Source organism: Lepidochelys olivacea (assembly GCF_965140295.1).
Source record: "Lepidochelys olivacea isolate rLepOli2 genome assembly, chromosome: 5".
In the NCBI taxonomy this organism is placed as follows: domain Eukaryota; kingdom Metazoa; phylum Chordata; order Testudines; family Cheloniidae; genus Lepidochelys; species Lepidochelys olivacea.
This window is the reverse complement of record NC_140415.1, coordinates 122,459,973-122,485,930: the sequence shown is the minus strand read 5'-3', so window position 1 is coordinate 122,485,930 and position 25,958 is coordinate 122,459,973. Positions and strand designations below refer to the sequence as shown.

General features: G+C 45.2%; 2 protein-coding genes across 4 annotated transcripts in view; one reads left to right on the top strand and one right to left on the bottom strand.

The window, feature by feature from the left end:
* Positions 1-3,241: 3,241 nt before the first annotated feature.
* Positions 3,242-19,873, top strand: SLC46A2 (solute carrier family 46 member 2). 3 transcript variants are annotated; one of them, XM_084628760.1, is made up of 5 exons: positions 3,242-3,474; positions 4,001-5,208; positions 7,809-7,892; positions 10,256-10,389; positions 12,132-19,873. In XM_084628760.1, exons 2-5 carry the CDS (start codon positions 4,131-4,133, stop codon positions 12,171-12,173), a joined length of 1,338 nt encoding a protein of 445 aa, XP_084484886.1. In that variant the 5' UTR covers positions 3,242-3,474; positions 4,001-4,130; the 3' UTR covers positions 12,174-19,873. The 3 variants fall into 3 exon arrangements, with proteins under 3 accessions (XP_084484886.1, XP_084484884.1, XP_084484885.1); XM_084628758.1 differs by having other exon boundaries at positions 10,233-10,389; XM_084628759.1 differs by lacking the exon at positions 3,242-3,474 and having other exon boundaries at positions 3,775-5,208; positions 10,233-10,389.
* Positions 19,874-20,024: 151 nt separating this feature from the next.
* Positions 20,025-25,958, bottom strand: part of SNX30 (sorting nexin family member 30) — a 61,415-nt gene continuing 55,481 nt past the window's right edge. Inside the window, exons 8-9 of the mRNA XM_084628761.1 lie at positions 23,794-23,946; positions 20,025-20,435 (exon numbers count right to left, since the gene is read on the bottom strand). Coding sequence (XP_084484887.1) covers positions 20,376-20,435; positions 23,794-23,946 — 213 coding nt within the window. The 3' untranslated portion in view covers positions 20,025-20,375. The remainder of the gene's footprint in view (positions 20,436-23,793; positions 23,947-25,958) is intronic.

Below are 25,958 nucleotides of genomic sequence, written 5' to 3'. Positions count from 1 at the left end.
CCTCTTTTTGCTCCAACTCTCATATTTCACCTGCCCAACCTTAAATACTCACTTTGTTTCCTTCTTCCCACTCTAGCCTCAGGACCTTCTTCTGTGCAGCCACCTATGGCTGGAACCCCCTTCCTGCCTGACATGTTTCCACTCTCACCACCCAGGTCCTAGCTAAAGACACATTTTCTCCATGAAACCTAAAGAGTCGCATCTTCCCCTGAAACAAACACACAAGACCATTAAAAGATGTGTCTCCTCCTAACCAGAGTAACTCACGTGATCTTATCATCCTAACCCTTCCCTATCCCGGGTGTCTCTTCTCCAGTCATCCTACTGCCTCTTAACTTCGTAGGCTCTTCAAAGCAGGCCCTGTCTCCTTAGCTTGTTTGTTGTTTACCAGAGATGTTTTGTAGAGCTTTCTGAAATAAAATATAGACAAAGGGTATATAAGAAGCATTGTTTCTGAATAACTTTTTTAAAATTAGGCTTCCACAGATCTTTAGATTCAACAGTGATCCTTTTTGTTCTCTTTACTATGAGTTGTGTCATGGCTGTAAGCTTCCCTTAGCTGCCACGTTTGCTTTATCGGCCCTGGAATTTTTTAACCTAATGCTGTTGTTGTTTTAGTCATCACATTCCTCTTGTGTGCCACTGCGTGGACATAGAGGTGTGTCTCATCTCTTTTCCATGCCTAAATCCTCCCCCTTCCCAAAGAGTTTCAATTAGTGAGAAAAGTTACATGAAAGCCAGGTGATGCACAGAGCAATACGTAACGTGAGGAATATTTGGGGATTATTTAGGAATTGTGATGAGATTTATTCCTCAATTAAGACTAGCTTTAAGACTCTGTTCAACATGATAAAGAGATATTTTCCTCTCTACATGTAGGGGATTAATGTGGGGAGGTCCCATTAACCATAAGAGGCGTTAGTCACCTATATACCTCCAGTTCCCCAAGGGAGAACCAAATCCTGCAGAAAATGTAAACTTTGGAGGTTGCAGTGTTCTGATTTTTCCACAAGGGAGAGCAGCACACAAATGAGTGCAACCCAAGGAGTTTGCTGGCTCAGCACAGAACCCAGGACTGAAAAATAAATAAAGGCGGCAGGGGATTAAAAACAGGAGATATTTGCTTCTGCTGTTCAGCCCATCTGCAGTTTTGAAAGGGAAGTAAAACAGCCGTTCGTTAGGCTAGCTCTGGCCCTACTTTTCTACCTTCCTCACCAGGAATGTTTGGTAAGTCAATGCCATCCATCAGCAGGCAGATGGCTTTTAGCTCATGCGGTAGAGGCTCATGCATTTGGTTCCAGAGGTCCGAGGTTTGATTCCCCCCCGCCGGCGACCGGGATTGGTCAGTGTTACAAGAACACGAGCACCGCACTGACCTGAAACCACAGAGCCCAGGGCCCTTTTCCATTGCCGGACTGGGGAAGCTGTCCCCTCCTGGTACAGCCGGCTGTGTACCGGCTTACTTTCACCTCTGGATAGCCATGGAAGGGGGTGTCTGAACGATCGGAATCAGTGATAGTCTTGCCTTACTGAAAACTGAGGGTTTAGGCCCAAAAGAACTTTTTCTTGCTGCTTTGCTACAGTAAACAGTTCTTCACCCGGACATCACGTTACGCCATATCTCCTTGGCCTGCTCTGATTTTGGATTAGTTTCTGGGTGGAGTTTAAGGTGTTGGCTTGGACTAAATAGTTTCACACCTGCGTAAATGAGAGGCCAGACTGCCACAGGTGTGCTCAGAGCTGCTCCAGGGAGAGGGCTGGCTGCAGTTGCTGAGTCATCAGTTGTGTGACTCCCTTCCTTCCTAACTCCTTGGACTGCAAGAGCCCCACGTCGTTAGCCTCAAGGTGATCTGGCTGAGGGAGGTCGATGATGATGTTTGGTTTCTCATGTATGTCGTGTATCTATATGGCTGTACTCAGACACGATAGTGCAGCATGGTCTGAAGGTTTGGGGCCCAACTGGGAAGTGTTACATAACACCAGTCTGCATCTCAAGCATGGGCGGTGGGTATCAAAGGCGGGGGGAGGCTCTGCCTCCCCAAATAGCCAGGTGTGGCCACGCCCATGCTCTGCCCCCCAGGCCTCCTCTGCAGCTCCCCACTGTGGTGGCCCTGGCTGGGGCCACGCAGCCCGCCCTCCTGGTGCTCTGGGCTGGAGGGGGCGCTAGCCTGGGGCAGGGGTTGGTGGCTGTGGTGGGCGGGGACGGAAAGGGTGGAGCTGGGGACTAGCCTCCTCCAGCTGGTGGTTCACATGGTGCCCATGATCTCAAGTAACAACACTGAAGTTTAGAGATCAGAGTCTGTCCCTGCATCAGCATGATTCTGGGATAGTTGCATTACATAGCAAAGCCACAAGAAAGATTTGCAGGGCATAGTCCATGCTAACCAAGTTTTCTGCCTTTGCTTACCTTCCTACTGCTACTTTAAGGTTGTTCTCACACCTGACCATCTGTCATTTGGGTATAGAGATGCCCCTGGGCCTGTCCTTGCAGCTATTTCTGGGTGTATTTCACCTACTTTTGTTTCTCAGACATTGGAAATCCTAGAGATGGAGGAGAGAAGAGATCCTGGTTTATACAAAGCAAACACAACACTTCAACCCCCACCCGAGCAGCCTTAGTGCAACAAAACAAATAGTGAAATCACTGGCCAATCAGTCCCTGGGTATTTTGCTGCTCTTTTGCATTGGATGCAAATGTATGTAGAAGGATGCAACTGAAAAATCCCCAAGGGGGTTAATCTATTGAACAAAACTGTATAAAATACCCCCCACTACCCAATTCCCCTCCCCTCAAGGGCCAGGCCTAGGTTAGTCACAGATTTTATTTCTTCTTCTGTCCCTCCCTGTTTCCTCCCCCACCCCGATATTGGTGGGGTGCTCAGTCATGGCTGTTGAGGTTAGCCGGTTCTATCTTTAAAAAAAATTAGGGACTTGATAGTTCCATTGTGTTGGAGATGGCTGGACACCAAACATTAGCTACTTTCTTCCAGGGGGGGCCCTAGGCAGGACCCGACGCCTCAGGGCAAAGAAAAGAGGGGGTGAGACATGGAGATGGCATCAGTTCTTTTTCCCCAGCAGCAGGAACGGAGCAAGGGTGTCCCTCATGGTGGGGTGATTTGATGGGAAGAGGCTGCTTTGGGAGATGGGTTGGGCAAGAGGATCTTGCGAAAGCACACATGGTCACAGTATATATCCTGCTAGTCAGCCTCCCTTTTCCAGTTGCCTTGCTGTTCCCGGTGTCTCGGCCCTCAGGAGAGCCCAGGCTAAGGGGGTGGTGTTGCCACACATTTTCCAGTATGTGGCCTGTTACTCACCACAGCTACTAACTCCTTAGCTCACTGGTTACTCAGCTAGTGTGGGAAGGGAATATTTCTAGACTCTGCTGTGTGCGTAAGCCAAGAGAGCCCGTCAGGATTGCCCTCATTTGAGAAGCACAGTGAGGCTGAATGCACACAGGAGTGGCTGTGGAGACAGGTCAGTGCAACAGCCTTGTTTTTGTTTGAATTTCCTGCTACAATTTGCTGTTCAAATTGTTGAAAAGGTTTTGGGGTGGGGGGGGCAAGGAACAGGGTAAACAGGTTCAAAAGCCACCAGCAACAAACATGGGGTGGGTGAAGATGGGTGGGGGGGAAGGAGGGCTACTGTCCAGTGACCTCAGCCCTCTCCACCCTTCCCCCACCCCCACCCCATAGGTAGATGTTGCCACTGCTTTGCTGTGATTCCTTTTGCACGCCTCAGCTCAGGGGTGGTGAAACATAAGCCACAACCAGGGGACAGTCACTTCCCCAAGTGAGACAGAAATTCCCCAAGCCAGGGCCCTGTGACCTTTCTGAATGCATGCCAGGAAGAGAGTGGAGGGCGGGCTCCAGGCACGCAAAAGCGTCCCTGGCACAGGCAGGATTGAGAGCAGTCTCAGCCACTGCACGGGGCTGTGTGTGGCTGGAGGGGAGGTGCAGCCAGCGTTGCTCTCACACAACTCTGTTTCTGTGCTAACTTGCAGACGTTAGTGACTTTCGGTTTTAACACCAGAACTTCTGAACCTGCTGTCTCCAGCACACCTCCCTGCCGCTCTTCCTTCCCCACCCACCTCCTTGCCAGTAGCCCCAAGGAAAGGTTCAGCAGCAGCCATCATGGTCGGAGGGATGGCGGTGAGGACCTGGATTGAGCCCGTGGTAGCTGGTGCCCAGGTAGCCAGCTCCTTTTACGACACAGGGCTGCTGCTAGTGGTGAAGAACTACTACAACTGGACCAGCTCAACCTCCCCGGCGCACATGCTTGAGGATCTACAGCAGAAAGCTGTCTCTGACTTCTACATCATCTACAACTTGATTCTGGGCCTGAGCCCCTTGTTGACGGCCTACGGCCTGACAAAGCTTGGCGACAAGAAGAACAGGAAGCTCACCATTTGCTTACCTCTCCTCGGCTATCTAGTCTCCAGGTCCCTCCTGCTCCTCTTAATCCTGCTGGAGTGGCCTATTGAGGTGTTGTATGGGGCGGCGGCCTTAAACGGTCTGACGGGAGGTTTCACCACCTACTGGGCTGGCGTCATGGCTCTGGGGTCTCTGGGCTCCTCCGAGCACAGGAGGTCTCTGCGGCTGATTGTTATCGAGCTGACCTATGGGATGGCGGGCTTCTTGGGAAGCATAGCGTCTGGGCACATCTTTGTCCATTCCCACATAAGTTATCAACAGGGCACCGTGCTAGTGGCCTGCAGCATTGCCTGCTATGCCTTCTGCTTCTTCTACAGCGTCTTTGTTCTGAAAGTCCCTATGCCTGAAGGCACCTGCCCAGCTTCCCTAGCTCACAGCAAACCCAAGGACATAGATCAGCCTGACAGCCAGCTACCAGAGGATGAAGGAACTGCAGGGAATTCAGGTTCCTGTGAGAACGAGGGGCGCAGCCCCCTGGCACCATCAAAACTCATCATTGCAATGCTCTTCATCGGGGCAGTCTTGTATGACCTAGCAGTTGTGGGAGCCATGGATGTGCTTCCGCTGTTTTTGCTTAAGAAACCTTTGAGCTGGGGCCCAGTGGAGATTGGCTATGGCAATGCTGCTGGCTACATGATCTTTATTACCAGTTTCCTGGGGGTTTTTGTGTTCTCCAAGTATTTAAGGGACACGACTATGATCATCATTGGGATACTGTCCTTCAGCATTGGCATTCTCATCATGGCCTTTGTGCGACAGACATTCCTGTTCTACATTGGTGAGTTGAACTGTGACATGATTGGTCACAGCCACTGCAAGGGAGAATGACTGATCCCCATGTATGCTAGGCGGCAGGCAGGCGGAGAAAAGGGAGATGTGCAAGAGCTGTGCTTCAGCAGCAGTATAAAGCTCTTTGCTGTTCACGTCAATGAAAACCTCAGACCAGGAAACACTGTGGGAGAGACACACTTTCCAAAGAGACTCTTCTAGCCACAGTAAATTATTCACCCACACAAAATTCTCCTATTACATCAGGGTTTAAAGTTTAAGAGGTCAACATGGTGACAGTGTAAGAAGCAATTTCCTCCTCCTGTGTCCTCCCTCACACATACCTCATCTTTGCTGTCTGGTTACAGGGTTGTCCCTACTTCCCCGGGGGTGGCAGAAAGGCCATAAAGAGCAGACCCATGACTCCCCACTCTGCTCCTCCTGAGATGGCAGCAAGGGGCCTGCGTGAGTTCACTAACCCACTACACCAGCAGCCACTTTGAGCCCAAGGTGCAAAATTCTGATCAGCTGTGAATTTTACCTAAATGTGTGGGCCCTTAGCTGTCCCCTCCAGCCCCCATCTTTTCCCCTGTCTTTGCTGGATTAACAGTAATAAACTTGATGTCACATGTTGGCTTGGGAGGGATTTGGTTTTTTTTTTTTATAAAATCATTTGTTTTAAAGACTAGTTAGTGCTGGTAATTTTTCACTAGGTCATATCCCAGATCTAAGCTGATGAAAGGCAGCTTTGCATAGGAGAAAAAACCCTTTTCAGCTATTAATACTAGTCAAACAACAGTCTGTCTTCATTATGGGTAATATTTCTCCTTGTAAGGAAAGGCCTGTGGATGAGAAGGAAGAAAGTTTGGGTTACCTTGGCAAAGATGAAATGGAGGCATCCTATGGACTGGAGCTGATTGGACAAAGTTTCCTTGTTGTTTCACAGTAAGGCATAGCTATGGTTGGTGGGAAGCCTAATTGTCAAGCATTGTTAATTGTCAGCTAGAGCCACTGTAGCAGTTTAAAAACTTAGCAGTACGTATCCAAAATCCTGAACTTTAAGTAAGACCTTGTCTACACTACAGGCTATGTTGGCAAAATATATGTTGCTTGGCTTGGGAGGGAGGGGGGGGGAGATATTCCACCCCCCACCCTCCCCCCGAGCGACATAAGCGTTCATGTGCGCAGTGCTATTTTGGCAGGAGAGCCTCTCCTGTTGACTTAGTTTATGTCACTCACAGAGGTGTTGTCTTTATGCCGATGGCAGAGCTCGCTCCCATCTCTAGAGCATCTTCACCCCGCACACTGCAGAGGCACATTTGCGCTGCTGCAGCGCTGTACGTACAGACGTGGACAAGGTGGGTGAGGAATGATTTTTTATTTCACCCACTTCTGTTGGTGAGGGAGACAAGCTTGCGAGCCAGGCAGAGCTCTTCTTCGGGGCTGGGAAAGGCATTGCCAGAAGTCATCGCAAAAATGCCAGGTGGAACAGCTTGTTCAGCATTAAGTAGTTAGCACATCTTGGAAGGGACCATTCCATGTAGAGAAGCCCATTAACACTGCTGCAGTCATAGGACAAAAAGAGGGGGTTAGTGGGTCACAGGCATAAATGGACAAGGGGTAGACAGGGATAGGCCTCCTGACTCTCTCAGGAGCCAAGTTTGGCGGTAGGAAGCAGTTACTGCAGCATAAAAACTGTATCCTTGTTTGTGGCAGTGAGCAGCTGCAAGATGAATGTTTAGTAAATGTAGAGAGAAAGAGGCCTATACCATTCAGCTTAAGATCTCCTTGCTGAAAGACTGACAGGGACACAGTGCTAAGGGAGAGCAAAACAAAAATAAGGTCTGTGTGATGCTGGTATACCCTGTATGAATGGAAGCTGAAAGTCCACTGAAAATTATTCTGTCTGGAGACAAGGTGGAATAGTAAAGAAACAACAGGGGAATGGACTTTCTAACAGCTTTGCTTATTCAACAGAGAGACATGTTGGAAGAACAAGGTTTCAGGGAAATGGGGTAGGAAAAAGCATACTTGGTTAAATAGCTTCCATCACCAACCTGTAATCCTGCATTGTTTGTAAGATGTTATTTAATACTTGTATTGCAGTAGCACCTGGGAGCCCCAGTCACATGGACCGGGACCCTGTTGTGCTCGGTGCTGTACAAACAGAACAAAAAGACAGGCCGTGCCCCAAAGAGCTTCAGATCTAAGGCCCAACCAATAGCAGAGCCATCACTTTCCTAGATAACACAATCATCCTGCCTGTGCATGAAGCTAGGACCCTAAGAGCATGAGCCCTGCTGATCGACCTCTAGAGGAGTAACCCTCTTTGCTGACAGGTAGACCCCCCCTCCACTCACGTGGACCACCCACTAGAAGGGGACAATGACCTGCCTAAATACGAGGATTAGTTTTTAATACTGTAGAGGGACTGACAGAACCACATTGCCCACATCACACAGTGAATCCTACAATCCACAGCTGTTGCCTGTGATTTGCTCAACACCGCCCCAGCCCGGATCTGCAATTTATGGTCTTGCCCTAAGGGGCACTAAGCTGACGTTTTGCCAGCAGGTACTGATGAAAGCTACCCATTTATTTGTGTTACAGCTCGGGCCATAATGCTGTTTGCTCTCATCCCCTTACCAACCATCAGATCTCTGTTATCCAAACATGTACAAGGATCGTCCTATGGTGAGTAACAAGATTTGTGTGTGTGTGCGGCGGGTGGCGGGAAATGGGACAGAAACCTAATGATGGCTATTGCTCTCATTCACTGTAGGGTGGAAGAGCAGGTTAAGTTTCAAGTGCTGCCATCTGTATTCTGCTTCATAAAATCATAATTAGAACTGGGGAAAACCATTTGGAGAGTTAGGACGAGCCGGTCCCGGTTCCCCCTCAGTGTTTAGCCAGTCTTCGCCCCAACCCCAGGTCTTTAGCACAGGTTTTGGGACATTACTCTGTGGTCAAATTGCTTCCCCTCTGTTCATCCGGTAGGGCCGTGAAGTTGAGCTGTGGCATAACTGCCTACAATAATGCCTTCTCCTACTGCAAAGTTGGAGCAAAGCATCAATACCTCTCTACCTGCACTGCCCTCCCCGGAGTCCAGAGTTCTCAGAGTTACTTAGCACAGGGACGTTTAGATAGGTCGGCCCTCATCCCTTTAGCCCTAGGCCCCCTGTTTCAGCCATTGGTGACAAGCCACTGGTACAGCTTGTCCCATTACTGCAAATGCCTAGACCATCTCCAGTGGCAAAAAGCAGGGGGTTGCCTTTTGAACAGATACTTTAACTTAATTGAACCTCCCCCACTCCAGCTGTGTAGAAACAATTGAATACCTTTGCGCTTGTCTGAGCTGGTTGCATTGTGAGATCTGAAAGGTGCTGAACTGTGCCCAAAGCGGCCTAAAAGGAGGGGTTCCACTCAAGCTAACTCACCCTTTTTTCCCCCCATGTACACAGAGCCGCAAGGGTACACTGCAGTTCGCAAGAGCGGGGCTGCTTCTCCTTTCAGAAGTTTTGCCTGTCTATACTAGAAGTTTGTAGCCACATCAGCACAACAGTGGCTGAAATCGGAGCTGGGTAGACCAGGCCCTAATCACAGCCCTGGACAAAGCTAAATGGTCATGCTAGATTCAGGTTCCATTTATAAAGGGCTAATAAATAGATATTATTTGCATATTCCAGACAGGAGTAATATGTGCAGTAGAGTGATGAAACCCTCGTTACAAGCAGATGTTAGATGCTAACAATTCACCATTTATTAAAATGTCCATTTGTAAATGGATCCTTAACACAAACTGTGGCCAGCTCTCTGAAGGATGGAGATCAGCGTTATCACATCAGTCTTTGTCCTCCATCATAGTCAGCAGAAGCTAAAACAATGGCGTCACATAGTAGGACTTCATGGCTGGGACCCTGTTAGCTGTTGCAGAATTTAAGCTTTCCATTTAAAATAGTTACGTTTCTCACCCTCACAGTCCTCAAGATAAAAGCTTCCACATGTGAAATAGTGAAATATTGTCTTACAGCATCTACAGCCAAGCCACAGTGAAACCATGGCTCTAAGGCAAATATGTGTACCCTATTCATCATAATAGGCTGTTGCCTCTGAAACCTAGTGATGAGGATTTAAAATATCAACCCTGAACTGACAATGCAGAAACAATCAGCTGAACTAGGATGAGTTTGAATAGCACATCACCACATCTTCCCAAGCAGCCTTCTGATTGTAATCACGTTAATCCTTTCCTAGGATTAGTGTCCCCTTTTGGCACTGTGGTAGCATGTTTCAGAAGTTTGACCTGCATAATAATGCTTTAATCAGTTACCTGGTTTTTTCTCCACAACATTTTCTTCTCCTGTTTGATCCTGCACAAAAATGGTGGGTAGTTAGAGAGAGATCCAAATCGCTATATCCAGATCTTATCCTAATGGGGTAGGCAGCTGTGGGAGGACTGAGTGAATGCCTAAGGAAAAGTCCTAGCAGCTAAATTCAACCAAAATTAAACTGTTTCAAGATCCAGGAGCATGTGGTGCTGAGGTTTTGCTTCAGGCCCCATCTCCAGTTATAAAGATGTATTTGCTGTTCACGCGAACAGATGGCATTCCCATTAAAGAAAGCGCTCACACACACACCAATGGCACCTACTTAAAGGAGTTTTTGGTGGCTCCTTAGCAGAGGTGGTCCCCTGTAGTTGTGGACCACCTCTGCTAAGGAGCCACCAAAAACTCCTTTAAGTAGGTGCCATTGGTGTGTGTGTGAGCGCTTTCTTTAATGGGAATGCCATCTGTTCGCGTGAACAGCAAATACATCTGTCATACAAATGCCATCTGTCTTAAGACCAGTAGTTCTGGCACAAGGGTGGTCTTGTCTACAGGTTCCATGTTATCCAAAATGACATTTATTATGTGTCAAAGGGCCTGAATCTAAACACGGCTGTGGCTTTCTGTCCACGTTGACTCCACATAGAGTGGTTTTCCTTCTTTCGTTGAGGCTCTGGCTAAGAGTAACTATTTATTGGCTTGTTTACAGGTAAGGTGTTTGTCTTGCTGCAGCTGTCTTTAGTGATCACGGGGGTAGCTACATCCACAGCCTACAACAAGATCTATCAACATACACTGGACTGGTTCAGCGGGTTCTGTTTCATTTTGTCTTGTGTCGCTGGCTGCCTAAGCATCATCCCCATCAGGTAAGGAGGGGGAAGGATCTTGTTTAAGGGATTCCCCCCCCCTTAAGTACTCGCAAAAAGGAGGGAAGGGGAAAAAATCAGACTGGTGTATAATCAAGTTAAGAACAGATTACATGTCTAAAAACAGAGGCAGCCTGAGATGACTTGTCCCTTAAAAAAAAAAAGGCAGTGGAGAGTTCCTGGCTAGCGTTTATGGTGAGTGGACAGCTAGTGAAACTAGCAACATGTGCAAAGGAATGAAAACAGAGAGAGGAAGGATTTCTAGTCAGCACGTTTTATACTTCGTTTAACACACTTAATACCTGTGACTGACTTGGTGGAGAAGTGATGTCTTAACACTCCCACTCCTGCAGGTAAACAATATAAGCTGATATCCCTCCAGAGTCCCAGGAAGTCCTCCAGCAAGACCAGATTTGATATTACAAAGATCACAAGCGGACAAAAAGAAAAAACATTTTGGCCATCTTTACATCTCAAAGCAGCAAACACTCCCTCCATTAAAAGCAATATACGGCACATCCGTCTAGTCCTACCCTCCCCCCCCCCCCAGTTCATAGTTACGCAGTGCTAATGGCAGAAGCATTTGGGGGGTGGGGAGACTAAAATAAATTCTTCTTAAATGGAAGCCAATCTAAACCTGTTTGTAAGAGCAAAATGTGGCATTTCCTCTGGATACCACCCCTTCGTGCAGAGGAAGGGGAACAGGGAGACAGGAATAGCCACCTAACCATTCTGTGCCTTCTCACACTCAGCCCAGCAGCCCTATTATACACCTGTTGGTGTAGTTACAGCATGCAAGAAGTTACAATGTATTTAGCACCATAGCAGCATTGCACGTGGAATTGTGTTGACTGGAATAGGGTGTTAGCATTCAACACAAGGCAGCTCGCAGACAGAAAGCCCTGGCTTTGCTTGTCTACATCTTTCACAGTAGCTAGCAGTCTGGTCTCAGGTGAGGTCACTTCACGGGCCACCTGCGACCATGTACCTCCTGGGACATTGTGTCAAATAGTGGCCTCTCTACAACTAAACACCAATGAGTTAATCAACTGCAATAAATAAATTGGAAACTGCAGTTCTGAACCCTAGAGAGAATCCTTAGGGAAGGATGCCCATACAGCTGTCATGGCTAGGGGCTCATCGAATCCTACAATTGAATTCTGCTACTACCACCACCTGTGAGTACTGGGTCTTTAGAGTGAGATGCAACCTTCACCTATCTGTTCTCCTGTATGAGCCACTTACGGAGCTGGTACTTGTCCCATCCTTTCTACAAGGTCAGTGCACAATTACCAACTAGTTTAAGTGCACACCACTGATTACTGGGGGGAGGGATAGCACAGTGGTTTGAGCACTGGCCTGCTAAACCCAGGGTTGTGAGTTCAATCCTTGAGGGGGGGGCCATTTAGGGATCTGAGCCAAACATTGGGGATTGGTCCTGCTTTGAGCAGGGGCTTGGACTAGATGACCTCCTGAGGTCCCTTCCAACCCTGAGATTCTATGAAAGCTGTTACATGTGCAAGGCTCCTCCTGGTGGCAGTTAACAGCACTATGTAAGCTATCCAGTGCACGGCCAGCAAGTATAAAAGTGACTGTACAATGGGAGAAACCAGACACAATGGTCAACAACCTGAAACACACTCCCCCTGTTATGCCAAATTCCTACTAGAACAGTGATACCAGAACCCATCAAAGCTTCTGAGCAGTTCTTCACTTTCTCATTCACGTTTTATTTTCTACAGCATCGTGGCCTGCAAGCAACGCTCACCGTCTGGCTCCCTTGAAATCCTTGCGGCCTGAGGGCATGCCGTTGCAAGTTTTAGCTCTGGGAGTTATTGCAGGTTAGAGCACCCTACTGTACTAGAGAGCTCAAGAGAACGGATGATGGAAGACAGCTCTTTGGGTCTGCCATGCTAGTTTTAGGCTGAAAGTAAACCCGTTGGCTTAGGTGACAGCAGCCAGGTATCCATGCCATGGACTGCTCTCATGAGTAGCCAACTGGCAGAGGCCAGTAAGCACACCACCTCCCTCACCCAAGGGGAGAGGCACTCGCAGTGCTGCTTCTGGGGTACAGAAGTGGTAGACCATCTTTGCTGGAGTCAGGCCAGCAGCATTTGATTTCAAATTTATGCCAGTGGCAGGGATGACACCATCTTGGCTGCTCCAAAAAAACAAAACAAAAAAACCCCACACACACCAACTTTAGTGTGGCAATAACATTTGGAGCAAGAGCTCTGTCTGGCCATAGAAAAAGGGCTGTAGATACAACCCCCTGCTGAGATAAACACCTCCATTCAGCAGCACTGCCTGGAGGAATTTATGGACAGGCAAGAGGGAGGGAGACTTGCTACCAGTCAGTCCTGGAGGGGAGGATTAGGTTTGTCAGAATACAGAAACCTAAAAATTTCCCTTACCCTCCCCTGGCAGATTAAATTAGAGGGTGGTGAAGGCATAGAAAGAGACACGGGATACAAAAAGGGGCAAGCTCCTTTATAGAAGGAAGCCCCTTTTCAGAGTGATGCCGACCTGAGGGGAAGATACAGCGCTCGATCCTTTGTTTTGTCATTCTAGAGATGATTGCAAGCTTTTCAGGGCCTGAACTGTCTTATTTGTAGAACAGCCTACCCCTTCTCTTTCCCTCTCCGCCCCCCCAGCTGTAAACCAATTGATCAGCTTGAGAAACCACAACACTTTTCGTAAGCTAGATCATAGTCAGACCATCAGGGACAGGTTCTGAACCTGCAATGAAGCGGGAGCAGAGCTCATGCATGACACTCTTTTAGAGCGTACTGTAGGTACAATTAGTAGTGGATGCAAAACTGAAGTTGTTACTTCATCAGGAGCCACTGACTATTAACGGTGTTAAACTATTTCTGAAAGGCACGAGGACCCCAGAAATCCCCATATGTAGCAATTAAACTCACTTCCCCCCCATGTGTAAATAAGTTGTAAATCAATGCATCAAGAAAGAATTACTGAACAGGTATATGTGCTAAATGCCTTGGTTTGGTGGGCCTGGTGTTAGATGCTCTCTCCAACAGCACTGTGCCAACATATCCATGCAGTCTAAGGGGGGTGGGGAGGGGTACTATTCAAAGTGACCCTGCCATGAAGCAGTGAGACCATCATGAGGCAGTTGTGTGAACTTGACCCTAGAAAGCCCCAGCAACATGAGGATTAAGATTCAGCACCTTGTGTAAGCAGAGTAGCAAGTACATTTGCTTTAAATACGATGTCCTGCTGTTTGCTTTATTTGCACTATGCTGAGGCTCCTTAACTGTGTCCTCATAAGGAAAGGTTGGTTATGCAGTCAAGATGCTGGACTAGGTTGTAGGAGCTCTAGGGTCAAGTCCTGGCTCTGTGTGACCTTGCACAAATCACTCCCCTACAGAGAGAACATCTCATTCTCCCCATTTTATAAATGGGAAACCAAGGCAGAGTGATATTGCAAGGATAAAGGTGTACGTGAGGTGCTCGCACTCTGGTGAGGGGTACTACAAGGAAGTAGATGTAAACAACTGAGTTATCACATTTGTATAGCATAGGTGAAATCTCACCCCTGCCCAGGAAGAGGGAATATTAAAAGCACAAGTTTCACCATCATAGAGAAAGACAGGGCAGTAAACAGTTGAGCAAAATAAGTGCAAGTGCATACATCATACTGTAGATGTGGTAAAGACTACACAAAAAGAAACTATTAGGTAAAGAAATCATCCTTTAATACATTGATTGGTCCATTCCTTTAAATTAATTGAGGTAAAGAAACAGTGTCTTTAAAAAAAATGTACACACTAATAATTATCAAGCATTACAAATAGTTTACCTCAAAGTGTTTTTATCAATACTAATTCCATAGTAACAATGCACAGAGTATGTTTATACAGAGCTAAATGAAAAGGAACAGAAACATGCCAGCACCTGAAATCAAAGACATTTTATATCCTGTGACTTTAACAAGAAAAGCAAAAGAGTGTTAAATTTGGTTGAGTGTAGGAAACAAAAACCTCTCCAATCTGTACATCATCCCCTAGCTAATTCACACACAAGGACAAGTCTTCACAGCTTTCATTTTGGTTTATCCTGGTATGGGAGGTGATGTGAGGGTGACCAGGGTATGAAAAAACAAGAGTTTCTGTAATTGTTTTTACAAAAAGTCAAAAATACAGTAAACTGGTTGGGCACCTAGGCATTCATGGTGTCACACGCGGAGCAACAAAAGGGATGAATTCCTAAAAATGTGCTGGCAGAAGTTAAATTTCATGGCAACATCGACTTGCCTCATGGCATAAACTCCCCGAATGTTAAAGGGAGCCATGAGTGCAGGCACATAGGAAGTAGTATGAACAGGACAACATTGTCCAATCTCCACCCACAAAAGAGATGAAATACTGTAGATCGTTCACGGTTGCATAACAAAACCCAGCATCATCTAGTTGTATGCTGTGTGGGTGACTGGCTCAAATCCTGCAATCTGTGTAGATAGAACCTTGTCTCTATTGACCTAAGTGTCTCACTGTACCACTGAATGTAGGATTAGGGCCTTAGCTATCCAGGTCCAGGAGGACGCAAGCACGCTTGATTTTTATATTTTTTGGTGTTATAGTGTAAGAAGGAGTTATTCAAAAGGCTACGATTTTGATAAGCACTTTCTGCCTAAACCCTAAACTAATACTGTTAATTGTGACTATTTCTATATATCAAATACCTCCTGCCAAGACTGTAGTGTCGAGCAGGTGTTTATCAATAATGATCTATTATTCCTTCCAACCAAAATTTTTTTTAAAAGTGACAAAAATACATTTAAAATATCAATATTTATTTAAACCTTCATATATCCCATATTCTGGAGGTGCCCAGTTTCACATCAGAAATGTATATGGCAAATACTAGTAATTTTTCTCCTGAAAAAAAACCAAACAAAAACACGAACAAAAAAACCCGCCAGTTATTTCCCTTCTTGAATGACCTTCAATTGTTTATCGTAAAAAAAAGCTGGTTAAAACCGAAAAGGAAGATGACTGTCTCCCTACCTTGTAGTGTTTAAGGCAGCTGAACATCAAACAGCTTGTTAAATAAAACTCGGAATTTGTGCCCACAGTTCTGCGCACACCAACACTGGGTCAAAAGCACCACGCATTGAAGACAAAGTTTCCATTTAATAGTCTGAAGCACATTTTCTTTTAATTTTGCATCATTTCTTGAGTTTAATGGGTAAATTGGATTAAGGCCCCAATCCTGCAAACATACACAAATAGTCCCACTGAATTGAACGGAACCCTTCACATACGTAAGTATTTGCAGAACCAAGGCCGAAACAAGTATGTAAGTGTGGACAGGCTACGCAAAAGCATCACCACAAAGCTCCCTCGACACCACCACCAGTTCTACCTGTAGACCCTCCCTAGGTCAAGGCCTTCCATTTATGCCGATGTGCTGCAGTGCTTTAGTGATGCAGACAAAGGTTTGCGATGGAGGCCATCAAGTTGCACTTGGCACTGAAGCCATATTTCCAGAGGTGAAAGGCCAGTGCATTAACTCATTGATGGATAAACTGCACATTCACACAACTTAAACCCTTGCTGAGCTTTTCCTAGTTTTCTTTCTTCTTTCCACCTCTTCTCCTCCCTCTATAACCATCACATTTTGTGATAAGTTCCTTGACGCAGTCATTTTGGTGTTAAGTATAAACATACCACAATTTACCCGCTGGTAAACTACCAGTAGTTAAGGAAAGACCTGACTGCTTTATGAAATGGAACAGACCTGGAGAACTTTCATTTTAAATGATTACTTGAGAAGGCCATCATTTTTTGTTTTCTTAAGTCTTCCAAGTTTATTGCATAAGTAAAAATCCTGATGAGAGATTATATATAGATAGATTATATATAAAAATTGGAGCTAAACAGTGCTTGCCTGGATGTGCTGGTGCCATTTCAAGAGTTACAACTTTCCAAATTGCACACCTATCAGAAGTAATGGAGAGACAGCAAGAAACTGCACATGCCTTGGATCAGTGTGCACCACAGGGCAGCTGTGGAGCAAGATTTGTTAAAAGGAAACATAATACGCTTTAAAGCTGCAGATGGGGCCCAAGCCACAGAAAGTTCAGCTCCATGGAGTGCGTATCCGCGGTTTGGGTTGATCAGAGTTTCTAACCAATATGGAGTCACTCAATTTGAGCCAGATCAATCTGTGTACACAGAAAAAAGCCCATTGGGATATACTGAAAGATGCTTAAACAACTATTAAAGGAAATAAATATAGTGAAACCAAGTTACTCTTTCAATGGATTTCTGCTCAGTATTTGTGAAGGGCTTGCTTTTCTACAGTCACAAAAATTAGTGAGACTATTTATACACTGCCAGACTTGGGCTCTAATAGATAGCCACACATACACCATGAACTGCAAGAGAATTTTAAACCTGCATTTCAAGGGGCAGGATCTGATGCAGCATGAATAGGAACAAGTCACTTGTGACAACTGAATTCAGCCCTGAAAACACTTGTCAGTTTGCATGTCAGTTGGTCTGCTCTGTGCTACTAACATGCGGCACAAAATCTTCTGTTCAGACTATGAAACAAAACCTGGCTCGCCACCATTTTCACACAGTGGTTCATACTGTGAGGATTCGTTAAGACAGACCCAATCACAGGCTAGCTGTGTCTAAGAGGGAACCATCACACAATATCCTACTCGTATGACTTGCAGTTACAAGTAAGAACTCCCTTTTCCCAACATATTTCAAAAGCTTGCTTCCAATTTAAACCGTGATTTATGTTATTTAGCATAGCAGCCGGCAGTGTCGCCTTCACACTAGAGCAACATCCAACCTGCAACATGATCTAGAGTCTGTACCCTTTGATCTGTGACCCAAACTTGCAGTCCACCTATCTTCCCCCTTAAAGGGTTCCAGATACATGTGTACTTACAGTAAACCCTTCCGAGCCATTCCTAGCCATTGGCTGGTTGTCGAGGAAGGGCCAGCGTTCTAACGGCTTACCCGCAAAAGGCGTTTGCTTGACAACAAACAAGGACTGAAGTCACTTCATTCACTTGATTAGTAATTTAAAAATCAACTGGCTCCAGAGACTGTGCAGCAGAACGTTAATATTACGTGTAAATATAGGTAAAACATTAGGTGTCTGTTGCCGGACACCCCACCATCTTTGCAGTAGGTGAAATTGTTACCGTACTTAAATGCCTTAAGTGAAGCTATAAAAGCTCCCCTGCTACCCACTACAATCCTTACCTGATGTTGCAATGTCCTTTGCTAACAGTACCTTGTACAATATGTATTTTCTGAGAAATGGCAAATGTACTTAAAGAACCAAGACCCTGGAACTACAAGCTGATGACCGGTCTTCAGTTTTCTAACTAAGCCTGGAGGGCAAAAGGCATGAACATGGGAACTCAGAAGAAGGGGGAAAATAAAAAGGAAATAGAGTAAATTCACTTCCCTCTAAACAGAGCCCCTACATTTTTCAAATGTTCTCTTGGGGAAAAGTACCTTTCTTTTTTTTTTTAAATGCTCAGCAGAAATGCAGCTTAGCTGATCATTCTGTGAGAGAACAGGGCTAGAAAAAGCTGTCATTTCTCAATCCCTAATCAGTCTTTCCTGCTCATTGGGGAAGCTGAAGACAAGTTTACTTGACCCTAGGTTTATGCTGATGTTTCAGAGCCAATTATGTTCAAAAACCTAACCAATCTGGCAGGGTAGAAATGGTATGCGGAGGGGTTAAACAATTCTCTGGTTTCACCACATGAAACCTTTTGTTATCAATCATTTTAATCTGCTAAATGATATGAATTAATGACAAAAAGCATAACACTGCAAATCAGAACAACTCCTATCCCATACAACCCAGCAAATCAACTAGGCCTTCATTATCAAACCCTAATATCAAACAATTGGAGAGAGGATGAATAGACAAAGGTTTAAGGGAGAAAAAAAACACAGAATCATTTCTTACTTAAAGTCTTCCCTCCCTGTTCTAACAGAATATTATTACTATACTGCAGTTTCAACCAACCAACCACCCACCTGAGGCAAGGTCCCTGCTTTCACCAAGCAAATGTATGCTGACAAATTGGGACTGCAGGTTTAGAATCACAAAACTACATCAAATGAAAATGATATGGTCAAGTAGGAAAAACTGCCTTAAACGTGACAAATGTTATGCCCAGTGATCCCCCCCATGTTAATAATTTTACAGCCACAACTTTTATGTAATAGTTGTTTGAACAGAGATAATGCAGACCTGAAGAAACTTCAGGTCTATTTTATAGCATTTATTTTAACTGGGGACAATCCACAAATTAAAAGGGAATTTGCATGGTCTTTGTAAAAGGGATACAAATAAGAATTTATTTATTTATTTATTTATTTTTAATTAAACTTTGGCTTCCTTGCCAGAATGGTGCCAGGGATCAACGGAGCATTCCAATATCTCTGGCAGAAAATGAGGGGATATAAAAGCATAAAAGTCTCTTTGCTGACCCTAGAACCCTGAATATTACAGTTATGTTTTGCCAAAAATAATTAAATCTTGGAGCTCCTATGGGAGGAAACAAGCTGGTCAAGCAGCAAACGAAGATTTAACAGATTCAAAGTATCTGTAACCCGTCTTGGCAGTGTTCCTGCCTTTGGAAGGTACTAAAGCCACTAACAACAAAAGGCCATGAACTGGAGAGACTGGATAAGGAAAGGAAAAGAGATTCTGCAGACTAGAAGGTTGACAAAACCTGGTAGGAAAATAGATTTATAGCTAAAAAAGGGCAACTCTTAAGAGGACCTTTCAATGAGGATCAATAGAGACAAACATGACCACTAAATGTACATAACAGGGAAAAGATTATTTCTCTACCACCTGCCATTGACATGTTTAAAGCAAGTTTCACACATGCACAATGATACCTGGTGTCAGCAAACACTTGACACTTTGGGGGGTTTGGCTGCTGTGAAAGAAAGAGGGAAAAAAGCAAGAACCCATCCTTACTATGATGGGCATGTTTTAAATGCCTAAGGCCAGAGGGCGATTGAGAGGGATTCTGATGTATCTTAGATTGTTCTGAAAACAAGTGAAAGCATGGATCAAAGAATCCTATCACAGAACTGTCTGTGCTCACTTTGGGGATAAAATGTTAACAGACTAGTGTTTGTTCCCATGACAACTTGTAAGGCTACAGCATACACTCACCCCCTGGCCCCAGGCCAGTCCTCCTTTGATCCCCAAATCTGTCACATGTGCGCTTCAGCCAATTTACATTACTTCATATCACCAAAGGTAAACAAAGGAGTATGGGACAGTCAATATGAACAGAGTGCTCGCCACGCTCAGGAACCACAGTTCAGGTTTGCATCATGAGCTTTCTGCAGAAGTGGCCGTATGTTCTAATCTAGGACTAGCCCAAACTCCCACACAAAGATCCAGCTCCAAAATTGCGTAATCCAGGGAGTTTACAAATTGTAGTAAGTGTCCACTTCTGGCCATTCCCTCTCCAGCACGGAAAAAAAAACCACCACCACCACCACCCACACAAAAGAAGAAGGGTGAGTTGGTGGGCTCTGTTTCATGGGAATCAACCCTTATTTAGCAAACAAAGAGGATGGTAATAAAGATGTCATATTGGCACCTTGCAGTTTAGAGTTTTATTTTCATCTTTTTAGTATTCCACTCATTAGTTCTTCCGGAATAAAGAGGTAAAGTTTTCTTTATCAAGAAGCGACTAGATCCCTGTGTATTTCCATTACAAGCCCAAGAATACTCCACAGGCTGAAGAAAGAACCATTAATGTAACTCAAAAGATGAAACATACCGGTTTAAACACAGAGGAAAAGTCCAAATGCTTTTCAATGGGTCTGTACCAGACTGGGCATAGCTGGCACTTTTCAGGTAGCTCTCAGAGTAGTGCATCATACAGCCCCAGTAGGTTGTTTAGTGGTACTGTGCACTTGTGTAGAGAAGTCTGTGGGCTATGGAGCTTCTTATTTGGTCTCTGGTTTGTCCTGTAATAGTGGTATAATTGACTCCCACGCCGTAAGGCACTGCAAACAAACAAACAATATGTATTAACAAAAAACTATTTTAAAAAAGATTACATTACATACTCCTGATTCCTCATTCTTGTCCCACCACTCAGGCATGCACGATAAGAGGTCTCACAAAGCGTGATCCTGTTAGCCATCAGTTTAGTACCTCGAAAGACAGGAAGTTAAGAAACAGTTTTCTAAATTTCCAGACAAAAGAAGTTGCTAGGCTGGAGTTAAGGGGGGGACACACTAAGAACTAAGTGACTAACTAAGAACGTTAGTCATCAAAAATCCCAAATGAGTAGAAACTTCAGAAATTCCAAAGTTAAACTGAAAGGAAGTCAGACAATATTTGGAAAGCATGAATGGGCAGAGCTACAGACAACTGGACAATCACCATGCTGGCTCCTTGTAGCAATGAAAGGCTCCCTAGTGCCTTTGTAAGACGTTATTTTGAGGGCAAAGACTGCTTCTAACAGCTTTAAGCAGCCTACAGCAGCTAGCTGTTCGGTAAAGTTCTAAGCAGAGAGACAGACAATGGGTCTATGCCCTAGGGAAGAGGCTGGGCAGAGTGATAAAGACATAACAGAGAAACTGCTCCTACTTCCCTTCTGGCAGCTATAGGGGTTCACTGTTCAAATAAGCTTTTGCCTAGCCGAATAAATGCGGAGTATTTAGTTAGGATCCAGAGACACCTCTGGATAGGAATCCAATTATCTGGGGTTTCTTATGCAAACGAAGCATCATCATCCAGGGCAACAGCTTTCATGCAGATCTAATAGGCTTGGGCCCAGCCTTCTAAAGATATTTTGGCGTTTCTTTGTTTAACGTTGCAACACTCAATAGATTTAAGATCCTAAGGCTCAATTTCCAGAGGGATTTAGGCACTTAGGAGCCTTAATCCTATTAAGGTTTGAGATGAGACTTGGGCATTGCAACACTCAGCGCTGCGAAGCCGAAATACCTTTAAAAAGTTGGACCTCACTCCTCTGGCTATTAGGGGCCAGAATTTCAAGACAGCTCCATTCCCACATAGGGATCTCAAGAAGAGCCAGGTTTTTTTAAGGTGCTCAGCACGCAGTAGCTCCCACTGTGATGCCAGATTTTCAAGGTGGATCCCCAACAGGGTGAGCTCTTTAGGGGTAGGGAGGGGGAAATTTAACTCTCGACTCTGGTAAAGTTTTCAAGTCCCACGTGTGAGAGAATCTGTCTAATGAGTTAGATACAACACAAATTCTGAGAGAGAAGAAAGCCAGAGAAGAGCTAGAGAATCCTTTGTAGGGAATTAGAGACACCGCATAGAAGGTGTAGGGAGAGAAAAAAAAGAAAACAGAGCAAAGCCCGAAAGGGGGAAAAGGTGTAACAAAGCAGTCAGGTTAAAGTACATTTATTTTAAAAGACGCACTAAACACAAGGCTGATTGCTGGGTACTGTAGCACATTGTGAGCTTGAGCTTCGCTAGCCCCCTTCTCCACTGGTTTGGGTGAAGTGCGTGGTGGAGGACATTCTGAGCACTGCCTGGGAACCCTTAGTTTTAGGCCTATGATCCTTCACCAAGAGCCCTGCCCACAAAGCTCCTGACTGGGGGAGATACCCAGCCTCACCCATTGGCTGGGTCACACTACTTGAGCTAGTAAAAGGCACAGGAAGTTGTCCAAGCAACTAGGTGAATCCCTGGCTGGCTGCTACTGCAGACCCCTTCTTCTTGCCTGACTTATTCCAGGTCCCTCCTCCTACATCCTACTCCCGACGCTCGCTCAGGCTTTGACCTGTGGCGCGGCACCCAACGCTGACCCCGGTTCCAGGCTTCTGACTAACCTGACCACCCCCAATCCCTACAAACATAGGCAGATGCCACAGAACAGGGGGTGCGGCCACACAGGTAGTTTTCATTCCAGGCTTATTTTTATGGTTACTTAGACCCAAACACCCATTCAGCACACCCCTGTCAGCAACTCCCACTTTCAGTAGCACACCGTGCCCAAACCAAGGCATTCGAGTAGGGCCTACTCAAACAGTGCTGGACAACAGAATCATTTTCCTTTACAGCAAACCTAGGAAATGCTATTCAAAAAATCTTCGTTCAGGCTATAGGGTTCAGCTTTCAAGTCAAGAAGTGCCAAAACTAACGTCGCCCTCCTCATGCATAGAGATTAAAATCGCATTTAAACTAACATTTAGATATTGACATACTATTATCTCATACTTTGTGTGCTCTCATAAGGCACAACTGCTAAGATAGGCAGTGAATGAAGCAAAGAACCATGGATATTGTAAGCGCTCCTATGTGCTACAGTAATACAAATAATAAATAATGCAGAACCATAGAAATGTAGGGCTGAAAGGGACCTCAAGAGGTCATCTAGTCCAGCCCCCTGTGCTGAGACAGGGCCCAATATAGCTAGACCATCCCTGATAGGTGTTAGTCTAACCTATTCTTTAAAGCCTCTAAACACAGGGATTCCACAACCTGTTCAACTATCTTTATAATAAGGAAGTTTTTCCTGATATCTAATCTAAATCTCTCTTGCTGCAGATTAAGCCGATTACCTCTTGTCCTACCTTTAAGTGGACATGGAGAACAATCAATCACCATCCTCTTTAACACCACCACTTAACATATTTGAAGACGTATGTCCTCCCTCTGTCTTTTTATCGCATGCCCAGTTTTCCTTTCCTCAGGGGTCGGGTTTTCTAAACTTTTTATCATTTTTGGTGCTCTCCTCTGAATTCTCTCCTGTTGGTCATATTTTTCTTATAGCATGGCACCCAGAACCAGATACAGTACTCCAGCTTAGGCCTCAGCAGTGCCAAGCAGAGCAGGACAATTATCTCCCATGTCTTACGTATGATGTGCCTGTTCATACACCCCAGAATGACATTAGCCTTTTTTGCAGCTGCATCACATTGATGACTCGTATTCCATTTGTGATATATTATAACCCTCAGATTCTTTTCAGCAGTACTACTGCCTACCCAGTTACAGAAACAGTACATCAAGTAGCCAAAAGTTAATCATGATGCACAAAGGTAAAATTAAGATTGCTATTCCCCCACCTCCATTTCCTTAACATATAATCTTCCCATAGGGCCATGTAGCATACTTGGCTCTTCCTCCAGTGACTCAGTGAAAGTCGGAAGCAGGAGGGGGGCACAGACGCCTTCCTTACTCCAGTAAGCTCAATGGTAAATATTTGCAGAACCAAGTTAACCTGGAGGCAGGGGCGGCACCTGATGTGAAGTCCGCGCACTGAGCACTAGGTTCTTTACTGCAATGCAGGGCTTGCAATTTTTGAAAGCCACCTCTGACTAAGTCACTCAAAGGGAGTATTTGTATGAGACCATCCAGTGCGGCTGCAGCTCAGGGCAGTACCTTCTCATAGTACTGGATGTTTTTATCTGCCATTCCCATAAGCAGCTGCCTAAAATCTTGGCGCTTGTTGTTCTGCCATCTCTCCATGTCGGCTTTCAGGTCAGCATTGAAGCATTCCACTCGGTCCTGACATTTTTCAACATCTGCTGGTACCTGAAGCGAGAAGCAGATTTTTCAGCAAGATAATGGCTAGTTGGAATAACGGTCCCCCTCCCACCCGATCATGTGTCTCCTCTCATTTAAAAGAAATGCTAATTATCCAGACCATGCTAAATAGGTCAAAAATTATGAATAAAAATATATTAGTCACTTCATCCTTTCACTTCCTTACCTTTGACCTCACACACACACGACATTTTTAGTTACTGAAAAGAGCAGAAGAAAAAAGCAACAGGTAAAATGGCTGCAACAGGTCGAGCCAAATCCTCACCTGCACCCAAATTTACTCCATCCAGAGTAGTTAGGGAAACTGTAGGTTGCTTTGCGTGTCTCCACACTCCCCAATCTTTAGTGGGAGCAAGGCAGAAAGATAGTCCACGGGAAGCTTAGTCAAGCTACAGTGAGTGGAAAGTTGGTTTTGTGGTTTAAGCATGAGACTAGAACGCTGGACATCTGGGTTCAATTTCTGGCTCTGCCCCAGACTGACTGTGGCCTTTGGCAAGACTGTCCCTCAGCTCCACATTTGGGCAATGGGGATAGTGCTTTCTTTCCTCTACCCTCGCTCTTGAGTTTTTGACTGTACGATCTTTGGGGCAGGAACGGTCTCTGTGCCGCACAAAGGACAAAGGGCAGAGATGGGGCCCCTGCAAGCACTAGTGTACACAACATCAATAGAAAGCAACTTTAGGGGAATTTGTCACAAGTAAAACAAACAGCACTTAAGCCTCATGAGAAAAATTCCTTCAAAAAAGAGATCAACCTCCTTATTTCTCGGCAACGTTAGCTCTCTACATAGGGTAAGCCACCCCCTTGATTTTCCATGTCTGATACCGCCATACAAAATCTGAAGCTCTCCCTCTCTCAATAAAGGAGTGTCTGTTTAAATATTCCTTTTAATACCCTGAGGCGACAGATACTGAATGTAGCTCTACATAAATAGTCCAGTTGACGGTATTCCTGCCTATACCCATAAACAGCAACAAAGAATCCTTGGTACATACTGTCTGCTTAGTGACCAGTGGATTAAGAGCTACAATCTACAGGATATGTGGTCGTTACAAGTAGGCTGCTCTGTAGAATATCCAATGTGCAGTTACGAAGGCAGAAGTCTGAGAGCCAGACAAGGCACAAGTCTGGAACAAACCATACATATAAGAGACTGAGGGTAGGTCTACACTACAGAATTACTTTGGTATACCTACATCGCTCAGGTGTGTGAAAAATCTACACCCTTGAGCGCCGGTGTAGACAGAGCTGTGTCGATGGGAGAGTCTCTCCTGCTGACATAGCTACTGCCTCTCGTGGATGTGGATTAACTATGCCAGTGGAAGTGCGGTGCAGCCGTGCCAATGCAGCATTTTAAGTGTAAATGGGATGTAACTGAAGACCTTAACATTCCAGGTTCCACAATCTGCATTAAGGTCCACTGATCACAGGAACAGCATATGGACTGTTTTGCACTAAAAACGGGCATAAAGCATATTGGAAATTCTTTGCATCATGAACTGCAGTGACTTGTGTACACACCACTCCCAACAAAACTGCTTTGCATGCAGATATGAAGATGGCATATAACCAGAAAAGCCAGCTACAGCAATAGACCCATTAGAATTACTTAGGGCAGCTAGACAGAAATACCTCCTAACTTCTGAATCACTCCAGCAACTGGCAGAACAGGGGGGAAAAGGTACAGTTTTCAGAGGTGATGGAAACTCCTAGTGAAGTCAAATGAAGATGTGGGTACTCAGCTCCTCTGAAGAACAGTCTCGTCAACCTGACCACTAGGCAATAGCCAACTAACAGAGAGACAAAGGTTGGAATTCTCAGAAGTACTCATTGCTGGGCTAACTCTGTTCTCTGCAGGCAATGGGAATCTTACCACTGACTTCAGTGACAGCCATTAACCGAACACTGGGCACTTCTGCAGAGCCCACCTGAAGGTGTGTAGTATAAGCCAAGACCATTCCAGAGTAGAATATTCAGGATACCAAAATGGAAATATTGTG